The sequence below is a fragment of the Poecilia reticulata genome, chromosome 11 (genome assembly GCF_904066995.2).
Source record: "Poecilia reticulata chromosome 11, P_reticulata-male-v2, whole genome shotgun sequence".
Taxonomy (NCBI): Eukaryota; Metazoa; Chordata; class Actinopteri; order Cyprinodontiformes; family Poeciliidae; genus Poecilia; species Poecilia reticulata.
The window spans coordinates 53,128-69,314 of NC_088840.1; the positions used below are offsets into that span (position 1 = coordinate 53,128).

Here is a 16,187-nt window from a genome sequence, read left to right on the forward strand (position 1 = left end):
GATTTTATGATTGATATGTAATTAAGGGCCACCAATCTCCCAAAGAATGCAGAAAAATATTCCCCCCCAAAAAAAAAGTCATAGCATAGAGCAAGGGTGCCCAAAGTGGGTCCTGGAGGTTCTCATTCTGCACGTTTTAGTTCTCTCCCTCGTGGTAGTGACCTTTTCAACTTGTCAATGTTCCTCTCAGGTCTTCTAACGAGCCATCATTTGAACCAGGTGCGCTAAACCAGGGAGAGAACTAAAACATGCTCCTGCATGTGCCGGCCCTCGAGGACCCACTTTGGGCACCGCTGGCATAGAGGGTTAAGGCTGCCTTTGACACAGTTAGAGGGAAACCGCCAAACACAGATGAAACCCTAGATGATTACTCTGCTGAATCCTCAATTTGTTTTTCCAAACACACATTGCATATATATATATATATATGAGATGGACTGGCGACCCAGCCTCTCACCCATTGACAGCTGGAGATAGGCACCAGCACCCCTCCTGACCCCAATGGCATAAGGGTATAAGAAAATGGAGAAAATGAATTATATATAATATATATATATATATGGAGCACAACTCGGGTGAGTCTATGGCAAAGGTGTCAAACTCCAGTCCTCCATTGTCCTGCAGTTTTTATGTGCCACAGGTACAAAACACTGGAATGAAATGGATTAATTGCCTCTTCCTTGTGTAGATCAGTTCTCCAGAGCCTTGCTAATGACCTAATTATTCTATTCAGGTGTGCTGCAGCAGGGCAGTGGCCCTTGAGGACTGGAGTTTGACACCCCTGGTCTATGGAGTCCACCCCCCAGCAGTGTGCATCACAAAAAGCACTTCAGCCTTATTGCTGAAAATGTGTTACATAAATAAAATTACCTTTAACTTTACAAAAACCATAAATATAATTGACACCTGTAAGAGAAGAAACATCTGACTAAAGATTAAAGATATATCATCAGCCCAATTGCTTTAGTCTTTAGGCAATTATGCCATTAGGCTGATGATAGTCTGTTCTGTAGATTTGGTTGCGGCACTTAATTAACAAAGACAAAGTTCATTTGTCTTTGTTAATTAAAATTGTAATTAAAAAAGTAAGAATGTGTGCTTATGTAACATAACAAATACATATAATTAAGAACGTACAAGACTTCTCATATAGGGAACAATGAATGCAAAAGGATTTATCATGCAAAACATTGATATTTGCCAAATTATATCAAAATATAGGGCTGCAGATGATATATTAAAAGCCAAAAGAGTTCTTTGACTGTTAAAGAAGCTGAGAAGAACCAAAATTCTCATCAACACAATATAACTGCTCCATTAGCTCTATGTTGAGGTGGCCCTGAAGTGCAAACCACATCAACAAATCACTAAACACAACTACAAATTGAAAAACATTTTCAAAAAGCATCATCAAGTCCAAGTAGAAATGAACTGGAATGTTACTCAATGGTATAAAAGTCTCCACAGTTCCTGATGACTGGGTGACATTTTATCTAGTGGTTCTGGTCCACTAGGATTTCTAAATGCAGCAGTCCTGAGACATTAGAGAGCACTTCATGCTTCCCTCTGCTGACAAGCTGGATGGAGATGCGGATTTGATTTTTTTAATACCGGCCCACACAGTGACCATGGTGTTCCTGTGGTTGGTTGGCCAGCAAACCCCAAAGAGAATCTATGAGGTATTGTCCAGGTGATGTGTCCGTGCCACTCCAGCCACAGCGTTACTGTGTGTAATAAATGTGAACTTCATTTTTTAAATAAAAGTATGAATATTTCACATTTTTAATCTGGTTGGATTACAAATCTGATATCTTAATCTAATCAGACTAAGATTAGATTAATCTAAATCTTAGTAAGATCAATTGTAAAACTGTTTAAAGACAATCATTTGCTTTTGCATCACAAATGCCAGATTATGTTTAACATGATTGCAATATAGTTTTGAAACTGTCAAAGGGTTCCTTTATCAACTAGAGGCGCGATTTAATAATAGTACAAAATTCCTACAACAGAAATCCAATAAAATAAATCAACAAATATGATTCATTTATTTAATTAAAAAAAACATGTGAGAACATACACGTTTCCAAACTGACAGTAGTAAACATATGCAGGGTCACTGGACCGTGAGCAGCTTCTTCTGGCTATATGTGAGACCTCTGTCGTTTCCAGAACCTCTTGACCTCACTGTGTCCATGGGACGTCACCACCATCACCCTGTGAGCCACATCCTGCCACACCAGGCAGCCCAAACCCTGCACAATGACAGCTTGATTAAACAACATCAGACAACCAGGATGTTATAAATCAATTACATTCAATCAAATTTATTATGAAATGATTTTATGAAAAATTTACAAAAAACCCTTAATGTAAAAATGAAAACTAATTTCTACAAAATAATGAAACTGACAGCTATTTTATTCTATTGCATTCATGTCTGGACTTTGACTGGGCCATTACAGAATATCCACCTTGCTGTCCTCAAACCATTTCTGTGTAGCTTCAGCTAAGTTTTGAGATTGGAATAACTCATTGGAAACAGTATGTTGGTGTGTGACAATTGGGGAAATTTTCTGCCATAATTTGAGAGCACATATTTTCAGTCTGAAAGCATGATTACATGTCTTTTGTTCTCAAAACTTGTAATGTATTCAACACTTCTCATGATCTTGCAGAACTCTCTGCTTGCTTATGGAACAAAAAAGCACCGTCAACTGGCAACCTCTCAACCAATAGAATGAAAGTGTTGTACTGGATGCGTTTGTTTCCTTCTAGCGGGTGTGCCAGTGTGGCCACTATCAATTGTAGCAATCTGCGCCACCCACTGGAGAAAAGAGAAACAACAACCTCAGCTTTCTGCTCCATCGGACACTGAACATCCGCCAGCACTGATTGCTAACAGCCTTCTGATCAGCATAGTCATGACATCTACCTAAATATATATATTTAGATAGATCTAAATATATATATCTATATTTATATTTATCTAAATATAATTTAACATTTATCAAGATAAATATAATTTAAGCTTACATTTTCAGTTTCTTAGATGAAAATGTAAACAAAGTATTAAAAGTTTTGAAAAGAAAGACATGTAATCCTGCTTTCAAACTGAAAATCTGTGCTCTCGAATTATGGCAGGAAAATTCCCCCACATGTGACAGTTGACTAAATATCCAGAGGAATATTTGTCAGCTGCTGAATATTTTTCAAGCTGAGACAGGGTGGCGTCATTTATCAGAAAGTCTGTTCCAACCTGAGCTCTGTCTCGCAGCACCTCAAAGTCTGCTTGGGATAGGAACTGATTGTAGAGCACTCCTGAAAGAGAGAGAGAAAAAACCTTTTTTTAGCTAATTGTGTCCAGGTTATGAGCTCAATACCATCCCTTATTCTCTGACAGTTAGAGAAATAGTTGATCTGATGCTGAGTTTGTACGTTTCCCCGTTAAAAAGAAATGAACAAAACATAATTACAAAGATTTATTTTACCTGCCTTGAAAGTTTGTCTTTTATTCTGCAGCTCATGTGACCATAACAAGTGGGGAGTTGAAAAGTTAAAAAACGCTCAACAATTGCCTGGTACACAACCTGTAGTTGGCCTCCTCCAAGGTCCCCAAGAGAGAGAGATAGAGATAAATCTTTAAATTTCGTTGTTCTTGTCACAAGAACAACGAAATTTAAAAAGTTCCGAACAGCATTTTACACAAGACCAGAGTGCAACGGACCCATTTCCAAATATGGTATTGGTCTGCCATGTGGTCTGGCCCTGACCCTTACTATTTGATGCAGCGAGGTGTACCTGGAGCTCCGAGCTACCAGGTGACTACAGTACGGGAGCTGCAGCAGCAGCGGCCATAACACTACTGCGTCTGCTATATTACTATGATAACTAGCTAATTCTATCTGAAATAGAATTAGTTCAGTTCAGACTGTAATCCAGCTGAAAAGTTTCTATTTTGTTTTTATGGTGGCTTAGCCCCGTTTGCCTTCATCTTTACAACTAGAATATTGCTGTGTGATGGGGTGACGTATTTACGCCATAAATTAGCATTTAAATAAGCATTTCACAAAAAAGTTGATTTTCCTGAGCAGGTTTTTTATACCGGTATTATACATGATGTGGCTCAGCCCTAGATCTCACCAGGGCAGAATCACAATGACAATTTTGTCAGTATGTTAATAATTAAAAAAAAAAAACATTTGATCTTTGTGTGACTCTACATGCTTTGATTATCTGTCACTTTGCTGTTGTTCCACTGAATTTTCCCCACTGTGGGACAGTAATGAATAGTTTGATTTTGTCTAACAGTTCCCTGGGCTCAGTCAGGACTCACCCTCCGTGAATTGCAGCCGATCTCTCTCGAGCTCCCACAGTCTGATCTGGTCTGTTATAGTTGGAGGCAGCACTGGGGTCTGAAGCACATGCAAGCAAATTAAAGGGCCTGTGTGGTGCCGTAAGATGTCAGCAGGACATCATTTCTTTCTTTAAAAGTGAGCCAACAATACCTGTGTCAGCAGGACAGGGTGAGCTCTGGTCCTTAGAAAGTGGATGATCTAATAAAACACAATGTTCAAATAACAGTACAAAAGATGTCATGTGCAGTTGCATGTTTGTTCCTGGTATATTATATATATATTATTTAAACTAAAAATATTTCATCTGTACACCACATATTTCATAATATGTACAAATGCAATTTTGAAAAATAGAAAAATGCCCCTCTAATGTGGAAAAATATTCAGATATTTTTGCACATTTATTAAAAATAGAAATGTAAGAAATCACAATTTTCTAAGCAGCCTTTCCCCCAGAAAACTTGAGCCTGTTGGTTGGGGCGCCGACGCGGCAAACCGTCCTTTGTACTAAAAGATGTCAAGTTCCAATAAAATACTATTTAAACCCACAACTATAGTCTCAACAGCAAATCAAAAAAGTACAATTTAAAAAATATTGATTATTTGCTCTTCTGTTAAATCCAACTCGAGTCAGCAGTTGCTTAAGGCCCCCAGGGGTCTCATAACATTTTAACACAGATATAGAAATTTAACATTTGTTTATTGAGGATATCAGTGCTGCTAAATAATTTGATTTAGATTTACTTTATGTGGTTTTAGTAGCTCTTCCATTTTGTGTCCATTGAATTTTTAATAAGCACCAAAGAGACTGTTTTGGTTGCCCGAGCTCTATGGGACGAGTTTTTCTGATCTCTGCACGGCAAGCAGAGATCAGAAACCTCACAGTTTGATGCATCATGTCACTGCAAGAATAAAAATAACCAGAATAAAAAACTAAAACCATGTTGCTGTGTGACTATAAGGTGAGTGTGAAAGCTCCTCCACAGGCTGAACAATAGTTCAGACTGTGGACTATTGTTCACAGGCTAGTTAGTCCTCAGTTAGACTAATGACTAACTGAGGAACACGTATATAAACTTTATCAGTGCAGACACAGAGCCACACGTTGGGCAGGATGGTTAAGAAACCTATACATCATAGGTATCTTTTGTTTAGTACAGCCTCCATTTCTTTTGGATTATGATCATCTTAAATTATCTACTAATTAAAGTCATCAGTGTTTTGTGACAATCTGTGTGTGGGTCTATTTTCTTATAGAAACATAAGTGATAGCCTGATAATATGTAGGAAATTTCTAAATGCATAATTTTTTGATGTTTTAAAACCATTATTAAGTACATAATTCATATGCAACACTAAATTTTATTTTCTATTTATTTAGTTTATTAGTACATTAAAAACGGAATAGAATTCAGCCTATTAGTGGGTGAATTACCAGATTATGCCAATAGAACAAGTACTATGAACTGCCTTGTTGCTGAAAATGTGCGATATAAATAAAATGACCTTAATCTCTGGAGAACAACTGGCAAGTAATAAGTAAAAAAGGTGAGAATATGGAGCACTGAAGGACTTTTGGTTTGGTTCTGCATCTCTTCTGTTTACTTTCCCTTCCCTGTGTCATTACTGCACAGGTCTGCCTGACAGGCCACACACCTGCTGAGCGGTAATTCCATTAGCAATGGCCTGCTGAACGGATTCTCTTGTAAGCTGAGCGACCACCACATTGGAAAAGCGATACAACAGCTCACTGAAAAGAGCCACCAGAGCAATCTGAAGTTCTGAATCTGAAAAACAAAAGCAAGTGAGAATAGATTCCAGAGGGATGAATGAATGAAGTTTTATCCCCTGAAAAAACTGCAGCTGCTTCACTAAAGGTCTATTGCTTCTATATCAGTGTTGTGGCATCTTCAATATGTTAAATTGAGAAGTAAAAAAAAGTTTTCTTTAATAAAAATGTATTGGGCTAAAAAGAACAGCTATGACAAAAGTGTTGGGTGAATGAATTTGATTTTGCCTGCAACATGGACAGGAACATGGTGCTATGAACTCAACAGAAAGTCCACACCTTTATTCACATCCGATTGTGTGACTGTGTGATGATCAGTTTGAATATATGTAATATTGAATTGAAATGATTTTTTTTGTAAAGTGGCAGGAGACGACATTATGAATTGGTGCTATATAAACAAACTGAATTGATTGCTACATATGCCAGTACACTATAAAACAAAAGAAGAAAAAAAGCATTCTGGAATGAGGTGGTCTTTTTTAACCAACCATCTTTTACTAATTTTGTTCAGTCTTACCTGTGTAGGCGTAGAGACGATAATTGGTTTCCACAACAATGAAGCCTGCATCTTTAGTTCCAGGAATGGAAGCAATGTTGGTGGAGGATGGAGAGGCGGAGCTGGTAGTTACTCCAGCAGCCAAAGTAATTGCCAGTCTGGTGGGATAGTACCGCCGGGACTTCCTCTGAATATACATGGTGGAGGAATTAGATTCTAAAAATATTTTTTACATTACTACAGACAGATTACACATTTATTTTCTTTCACGTCACCTGAAAACTATTTAGGCAAACGCTACCAACTCCTCCTTGGGAATGTAGAAAATGATCAATACAGTCATGATTTGTAAATATGATAATTATGCAGTTAATTAAAATGATGACACTTCATCTGACATTTTCATTCTCCTTTTTGCATCAATGCGTTAAACTGGAAAAAGAAAATAAGGAGCTTGTGAATAAAGAGGTCTCACCTTCCTCTGAAACACCAGTCCAAACTCCCGAAGGTGCTGCAGGAAAGTTAGCAACGACTCACTCATCCCCTCCACTGAGTAATCCTGAAGCACCAGCAGTACATGGTGTATAACAAGAAAAACAAAAATCAGTCTAGAAATACCAGGCCGATCAGAGTGTCAGTTCCAGCAGGACGGTGAGTTTGACTAATGCCTCTAAAGTCTGCTACTACTAGGGCTTAAGTAGAGCCTGTGGTGCTGCAGGCCAACAGACAGATGCTTTAATAACAAGACACTAAACATGAGAATCCAAGCAAAAAAGTTTGCACTCACTCTCCCCAAAGTAGAAAAACTGAGCTGGAACAAGAAGGATAAAATCTCCACAAGGTCCATCCCTCTAGACTGCAAGACAAAAACAAAAAAACATCAAAAATGTATGTTCATATGCAAGAGAAAAAGAGAATTGTCCAAATTGTTCTTTGCAGTAAAACTAAAAAGGTTGAAGGACTTAGCCAATTCTAAAAAAAACAAAAAAACACCTTTCTTCTGATTTTTCTTACAGGACAGAGCACGTTGCATTTTCCACCCTATTGGATTTGAACTTGGATGAGAGTAAACAAGGCAGTAATAGAATACCATAAAAATTACATTTGGAACTTTACTTTGCAATGTGTAAAGTCATGGTTAGAAATCCCTCAGAATAGAGTCCAACAACATGACTATAACTACAAACTGAATACTAAACATGCAACACTTCTGCTACCAGTTCCAAGTCTACCGTTACCTGAGCAGTTTTGAGGTACTGCAAAGTGAAGTACCAAAGCTGAGAGGCTGTGTCCAGAAGGAGGAACTGAAAACCAGCAGAAGTGATGTACGGTGCTTCCCCTGCCTCACTTATATAGAAAGAAAATGAGAGAGCAACATGAGAAACAGTTCTTTGTTTTGACCTTTAGCATGACCATTCTGCATGAAAGGTCTTTCCAGTTGACAATCTTGCGTTAGCGTCCGCTCAGACAGCAATTTATTGAACAGAGTATCAACTTGAGGCACTAAACTAAATGTTGAGAGCTTAGAACAAATCAGCATATGGGTGGAAAACTACAGCTTTACTTTAACCTTTCCCACTGTAGCAATCAACCTTTTTTGTTAAATAAATGCAATAATTTGATCTTGAAAACTACAATTCAAACAACCACACACTTCTATTCTTCCATGGAATTCATTCAGCCGCTGATGCTGTTAAAATACACCAAACACATTAATGTTAGAGATGTTTTTTGAAGATTTGACTGATGGATGTTGATATTTTCTGTTATGAAGATTACGCCAGAAAATCTGTTTTAAACACTGCTGTTTTAATTATTGATGGTTTGCATTATGAGAAAGTAATTTTTTGTTCCTGGCTTATGCACAGATTTTCAATCCAGTTAAATGTCCGATGGCGCAGTGGAGATAACATCTGTGAAACTTAATGGTCACTGATCTTCAGCATTCCCTGTAAGTGGTCCTTGCTGTGATTTTTACAATAAGCTCAAATTAGGAGTCTCTTCTACTAGTTTCTTTATATGTTGAAGGCTTTCAATGCTTTGAGTATTCTGGCCTGTTTGTGGTAACAGAAGGTCCTTCTGTTACTTTTGCTTGTTTTCTTATCACTGCTTATGAAAGTTGCAAAACAAATATAGTAAATGCAATTATATCATATTGATGTCATCTTCCAGTGAAACCTGAACAGGCAATATGGCAATAACAAAAAATCTGCAGACATTCCACAGTAATTGGGAAAATAAATTGGTTACCTGATTTACAATTAACTTGTGTATTTTTCTTTATATGTACATACTTGAAAAAGCATTAAGTGAGCTGGATTTGTCTGTACCTTCTCATGAGGCCGGCTTGAATCAAGAGCTGAGCCAGATCTTGACTAACAGCACTAGGTGAACCCACCATGAACTGCAGGATCACTTCCCAGCGTTCCATAGCATAGCGGTCCAGGCTCTCAATGTCACGTGCATGGCGATCAGGGCCCAGGCTGCTCCCCTCATCCGCCCACTGTGCCCCTCTGTGGAGCAGAACACCATCCCGTCATTTAACAGAGCAGAGAAATGATCATATTTTAAAGCACATAGCATTAGCCAGTCAAGTTCTGTTAGAATAAGAAAGTCACGTTATGTACATTTTTTTTTTACATAATATGACGTTGGTTGGATTACAAAGGAAACTCAAGCTGATAGATGAATCCATTTCTCTCACACAAAAAGACATGGTGCTGTCAGAGCTAGCTAGATATTAATGCAGCCCAGATAAAGAACTAACCATGTTAAAGGCATCCACCCTTATGATTTTAAAATGGAGCCAGTGTCACCAGCTGGAACTGTGGGAAATTTAAAATATCAAAGCTTGTTTCTGGACTGTCATCTTAGTCCGACCATAATCCATGGCGATCTTGCCGGTCCCAACATCCCCTCCGGAGGGATCGAGCCCGGTGGAAGTTAATAAACAATGAATAAATTAAATAAATAAATAACATGAAAACTAGCTTAAAAAATAAATACAAAAAATAAAATATAAAAGCAGACAGTTGCCTTCTCATTTGCCAGTTTGAACTTCTGAGCTCAGTGAGTAGCTGTAAGGTTCCTCATGCCAGCTAGAAACCATTCATCCCCTGTGCAATAACTTTTTTCTGAGTATAAATTGTTGACATTGTGATTGTACAAATGCATTTTATCTAATGTTTGGAGAGCCAAAGTAAAACTCTCACCTCAGTGGAGAAAGTTTCATCTCTTTTCACATATTTTTTACACCAAGACCAGAAAAGAAATCAAAAACATAACGTCAAATGGCAGCTTGATAAATCTGAGATTAACTTCTAAAGGGTTTTCTGATAAAATAACATATGTAACTTGTCATATCTAACTTGTAATGCAATCTTCTATGTTGAAATAAAAAGGTTATGACTTATAAAAAAAGCTTATTAAAAAGCCATTAAAATGTTTAGAAACTATTTTGTTGCAGCTACTTTGGGGAGGACATAAAGATGGTAACTTTGTGATAATCGAAGAGTTTTTCTCCACAGTCAAATACATCATGTATTTAAAGATTGACTTGTGAGTCAGTTATTTTAAATAAGCTGCATCCCGATTTGAATTCTGTTAAAATTCTGCTACCTATTTTTGTAGCAAAAAGTAGGCAAATATTTCTAGGCCTAAAGTTAAACCAATTTTTACAAATGAAGTCCATAGTGCCATTCGGCAACATGTTGTAAAAAACACTCCAAACACACCAGGAAACTGCACAGAATGACAGTAGCTTCCTCATTTAGAAGGTAAAACATGTTACCAGAGAATATGACCTGTAGTGGAGATTAAACTAAGATGACTGAAACATAATGATTCAAAAATGTAACGAATCCAAAATGTTTAAGACCATCTCCACTGTGCAGCTCAAGGTAAATCAGGGTCATTTTTGGTGTAAATTTCTAACATAACAAATTTGTTTTTAGCCTGGTAGATGCAGTAAAAATGTGAGAATATATTAGCCTCTGCCACGTCACTCAGTCTGGAGTACAAAGAATGAACAAGGCCATAAAAATAATGATGCTTTTTGAATGCAGACATACCCTCCAAGCAGTGCTGTTCCCAGGTTGTCTTTGAACACTGGATTTAAAATGTATCCTTGAAGCCCACCTTGAAGGTGCTGACTATGCCAAAGGCGAAGACCGGTCAGCACTGAGACACAGTCATCATGATCCCTGCAGGAACACGCCGATAACAAATAAATACAATCAGTTCAACTAGAACCAGTGAGAAACACAATCAGACAATCTTTGTTCTGTTGAGAGGCTGATAGAAAGGCTTCAGGTTCCCAGAGTCATCTCATCATTTCCACAATCACAATGTTTCGTACAACTTGTCTATTTGTCTACATGTGAATAAAAATACACACAAAACAATGTTAATACATTTCAACCACTTTGGACTGATTGTTAATCGAAAAGCTAATTGGAAAAATGTATTCTTGGAAGAAGAGAAAAGGTAGAAAAAATTATCTTCAACAGGTACAGTGTTGTGAAAAAGCATCAATGGGGTTGATTTGCAGAGCATGTTTATCTCCAGGACACAGAACCAATCTCCATGACGATAACTGGATGTTACCATATTATACTTGTTGTTTGAACAGATGAAGATTGCATCTCCAAGAATTTGTGCCCAAGGTGGGATGAAGCAGGTTCACAAAACTCTTCCTGATCTCTTGGTTGATTTTTAAGATTTTTCTTATTATGTCACACAAGCAAGCAATGTTGGATCAAATATTTTAAGTACGGTTATCAGTACTTAAACTGATAACCGCTCAGAGGATGAGTGTTCCTCTGAGCGTTCTGAAACTGTTTAAAGGTATAATACCGTTGGTGTAAGTTTAGTTCTGTATTCTCAAAACAAATTCCCTTACTTTTCTGACACTGAGCATATAAAAATATGCTGGGTCCTAACCAACCCAAAACAGTGAAAATATAGTCTACTTTAACCCCAAATAGTAAAAAAGGCCAGTAAATCTTTTTAGAAATTCTAATATGGAGTCAGATTAGTTTGCAAAGAGTAGAGATGCTCTTTGTGTGATAACACTTTTACTACTTGCTCACCTCTGACTATTTTTTTGCACCCAAAGTGCCACAGCTGCCTGGGGGAGAGGCTGATCCAGGAACAGCATGCGCATCACATAGTTCTTAGCAAGTGAGGGAAGCTCCCTGGAAACAGAAAATCTTGAATTTAATATTACAGGCAGAGGCTGGGTTTACAGAATACAAGTCCAAGACATGGTGGTACATACCTGTAGACAGCCAGACATGTTGCAGGGTGGTTATACAGTCTGTCCAGTATCTCAGGATTCAGTTCTCTTAAGTATTCATGGAGGTTCTTACACTGCAGCTGGACCCGCAGCTTCATGATCTGCCACAGAACCGAAATATTTCAACAATCACAACTACATGCTGCTGGTCGTCTCTACTCACCTATAACATCTATTAACAGCTTCTCTATCTTCCTTGCCTTAGTATAATCAGAACATATATATCTTCCGTAGAAAATTTACGACAGCATGACCCTGTCGACAAAACGTCCGGAACTGACGAGAAACACAACCTTGTCAAAAAAAATATTAAAAAACACACAAAAACCTTCACGGTTATTTGGCGACGAACCGTGAAGGAGTAAGGCAGGACGGCAAACTCTTCTTGATATTTATTGGCGGTTGGCAAGAAACGTTAGGTAAGCATTACCGCCACCAACTGGCAAGGAGTATGGACCACATGACCAAAAAAAAAAACGTATCCTATTTTACAACTTACTCTGTTTCAAAAGAATATAGCCTTATATCCTCTGCTTCCCGAGTCCTTTAGCAGTAAATCAATAATAACCACCTTCCATTCTTTTCTTATTCCCATAACTTTTGTCAACTCTCATTTGTTTTTTGTTTAATTATACCCTTTATTTCTGTTATACTAAAACTAACATTAATATATATCCTTACCTGATTGCTACTCGCCTTAGCCATCCTGTCTGCCATTTCATTTCCCTTAATCCCGTGATGTGCTGGAACCCATACAAAATGTATTGCTAGCTCCATCATATTGATTCTGTAAAGTGTTTGTTGTATTTCAATTAATATATATGGTCTACTGTCTGATTATTTTGCAAACTGACTAATGAAGAACTAGAATCTGAACAAATGATTGATTTCAATGGTCTGACCTCTTCCACCCATTGAAATGCTAAAAGCAAAGCAAAGCAAGCATTATAGAAAAAAATATTTTTATTAAACCCACAGTTCAGTAAAAATGTCTCCCCCAATATAGTTATCATGTTGCGTGTTTTTTACAGTGGACCCAAATGCAGAGAGGTAAAAGAAGCAGGTGATTTTGAAGATTTTATAAAGAATACTGAGAAAACAAACTTATAAAAACACAGAAAGCCAGATCCATCCATCCATCCATCCATCCATCCATCCATCCATCCATCCATCCATCCATCCATCCATCCATCCATCCATTTTCTTCCGCTTATCCAGGGTCGGGTCGCGGGGGCAGCAGCTTCAGAAGGGAGGCCCAGACTTCCCTCTCCCCAGCCACTTCTTCCAGCTCCTCCGGGGGAATCCCAAGGCGTTCCCAGGCCAGCCGAGAGACGTAATCCCTCCAGCGTGTCCTGGGTCTTCCCCGAGGCCTCCTCCCAGTGGGACGTGCCCGGAACACCTGACCAGGGAGGCGTCCAGGAGGCATCCTTACCAGATGCCCGAGCCACCTCAACTGGCTCCTCTCGACGTGGAGGAGCAGCAGCTCTACTCTGAGTCCCTCCCGGATGACCGAGCTTCTCACCCTATCTCTACGGGAGAGCCCAGCCACCCTGCGGAGGAAACCCATTTCGGCCGCTTGTACCCGTGATCTCGTTCTTTCGGTCATGACCCAAAGCTCATGACCATAGATGAGGGTGGGAACGTAGATTGACCGGTAAATCGAGAGCTTCGCTTTTTGGCTCAGCTCTCTCTTCACCACGACGGACCGGTACAGCGCCCGCTTCACAGTAGACGCTGCCCCAATCCGCCTGTCGATCTCCTGTTCCCTTCTTCCCTCATTCGTGAACAAGATCCCCAGATACTTAAACTCCTCCACTTGAGGCAGGATGACCCCCCTGACCCGGAGAAGGCACTCTACCCTTTTCCGGCTCAAGACCATGGCCTCGGATTTGGAGGCACTGAGCCTCATCCCGGCCGCTTCACACTCGGCTGCGAACCGCTCCAGTGAGAGCTGCAGATCACGTTCCGATGAAGCCAACAGGACCACATCATCCGCAAAAAGCAGAGATGCGATCCTAAGGCCACCAAAACGGATCCCCTCAACACCTCGGCTGCGCCTAGAAATTCTGTCCATAAAAGTAATGAACAGAATCGGTGACAAAGGGCAGCCTTGGCGGAGTCCAACTCTCACCGGAAACGAGCCCGACTTACTGCCGGCAATGCGGACCAGACTCTGACACCGGTCATACAGGGACCTGACAGCCCGTATCAAAGGGCCCGGTACCCCATACTCCCGGAGTACCCCCCACAGGGCTCCCCGAGGGACACGGTCGAACGCCTTCTCCAAGTCCACAAAACACATGTAGACTGGTTGGGCGAACTCCCATGCACCCTCCAGGACCCCGCTGAGGGTGTAGAGCTGGTCCAGTGTTCCACGACCAGGACGAAAACCACACTGCTCTTCCTGAATCCGAGGTTCGACTATCCGACGGACCCTCCTCTCCAGGACCCCTGAATAGACCTTACCAGGGAGGCTTAAGAGTGCGATCCCCCTGTAATTGGAGCACACCCTCCGGTCCCCCTTTTTAAACAGGGGGACCACCACCCCAGTCTGCCAGTCCAGGGGAACTGCCCCCGATGTCCATGCGATATTGCAGAGTCGCGTTAGCCAACACAACCCCGCAACATCCAGAGCCTTAAGGAACTCCGGGCGGATCTCATCCACCCCCGGGGCCCTGCCGCCGAGGAGCTTTTTGACCACCTCGGCGACCTCGTCCCCAGAGATTGGAGAGCCCAGCCCAGAGTCCCCAGGCTCAGCTTCCTCAACAGAAGGCATGTTGGTGGGATTGAGGAGGTCTTCGAAGTATTCCGCCCACCGGCCCACATCGTCCCGAGTTGAGGTAGGCAGCGCACCATCCCCACTATAAACAGTGTTGGTGCTGCACTGCTTCCCCCTCCTGAGACGCCGGATGGTGGACCAGAATCGCCTCGAAGCCGTACGGAAGTCTGTCTCCATGGCCTCTCCAAACTCCTCCCACGCCCGAGTTTTTACCTCAGCGACAACCCGAGCCGCATGCCGTTTCGCATGCGGCTCGGGTTGCTGCTTCTGGAGTCCCACAGGCCAAAAAGGCCCGGTAGGACTCCTTCTTCAGCTTGACAGCATCCCTCACCGAAGGTGTCCATCAACGGGTTCGAGGGTTGCCGCCTCGACAGGCACCAACAACCTTGCGGCCGCAGCTCTGATAGGCCGCCTCGGCAATGGAGGTACGGAACATGGTCTACTCAGACTCAATGTCCCCCACCTCCCCCGGAACGTGTTCGAAGTTCTGCCGGAGATGAGAGTTGAAGCTCCGTCTCACAGGGGACTCCGCCAGATGTTTCCAGCAGACCCTCACTACACGTTTGGGCCTGCCAGGTCTGACCGGCTTCCTCCCCCACCACCGGAGCCAACTCACCACCAGGTAGTGGTCAGTGGACAGCTCCGCACCTCTCTTCACCCGAGTGTCCAAGACATACGGCCGCAAATCCGATGAGACGATGACAAAGTTAATCATCGAACTGCGGCCTTGGGCGTCCTGGTGCCAAGTGCACATATGGACGCCCTTATGCCTGAACATGGTGTTCGTGATGGACAATCCGTGACGAGCACAGAAGTCCAACAACAGAACACCGCTTGGGTTCAGATCGGGGGGGCCGTTCCTCCCAACCACGCCTCTCCAGGTCTCACTGTCATTGCCCACGTGAGCGTTGAAGTCTCCCAGTAGAACAAGGGAGTCCCCAGGAGGGGCACTCTCCAGTACCCCCTCTAAGGACTCCAAGAAGGGTGGGTAATCTGAACTGCCGTTCGGCCCGTAAGCACAAACAACAGTCAGAACCCGTCCCCCCACCCGTAGGCGGAGGGAGGCTACCCTCTCGTTCACCGGGGTGAACCCCAACGTACAGGCGCCCAAATGGGGGGCAACAAGTATGCCCACTCCAGCCCGGCGCCTCTCACCGTGGGAAACTCCAGAGTGGAAGTACGTCCAGCCCCTCTCAAGGAGACTGGTTCCAGAACCAGAGCCATGCGTCGAGGTGAGGCCGACTATTTCTAGCCGGAACCTCTCAGCCTCGCACACTAGCTCCGGCTCCTTCCCCACCAGAGAGGTGACGTTCCACGTCCCAAGAGCCAGCTTCTGCAGCCGAGGATCAGACCGCCAGGGTCCCCTCCCTTGGCTGCCGCCCATAGCACAATGCACCCGACCCCTTTGGCCCCTCGGACAGGTGGTGAGCCCATCGGAAGGGGGCCCCACGTCTCCTCTTCGGGCT

At 41.8% G+C, this 16,187-nt stretch overlaps 1 protein-coding gene across 3 annotated transcripts; it reads right to left on the bottom strand.

Moving 5' to 3' along the window:
• Window positions 1-2,025: 2,025 nt before the first annotated feature.
• Window positions 2,026-12,357, bottom strand: gtf2h4 (general transcription factor IIH, polypeptide 4). Of its 3 annotated transcripts, XM_081612438.1 has the most exons (15): window positions 12,106-12,357; window positions 11,925-12,043; window positions 11,737-11,841; window positions 10,717-10,848; window positions 8,977-9,159; window positions 7,885-7,993; window positions 7,434-7,502; window positions 7,122-7,205; window positions 6,668-6,833; window positions 6,015-6,145; window positions 4,509-4,556; window positions 4,337-4,415; window positions 3,496-3,604; window positions 3,260-3,321; window positions 2,026-2,255 (listed from the first exon to the last, which is right to left on the bottom strand). In XM_081612438.1, exons 2-14 carry the CDS (start codon window positions 12,038-12,040, stop codon window positions 3,282-3,284), a joined length of 1,371 nt encoding a protein of 456 aa, XP_081468564.1. In that variant the 5' UTR covers window positions 12,041-12,043; window positions 12,106-12,357; the 3' UTR covers window positions 2,026-2,255; window positions 3,260-3,281. The 3 variants fall into 3 exon arrangements, with proteins under 3 accessions (XP_081468564.1, XP_008419756.1, XP_008419755.1); XM_008421534.3 differs by lacking the exon at window positions 3,496-3,604 and having other exon boundaries at window positions 12,143-12,353; XM_008421533.3 differs by lacking the exon at window positions 3,496-3,604 and having other exon boundaries at window positions 12,106-12,353.
• Window positions 12,358-16,187: the final 3,830 nt, after the last annotated feature.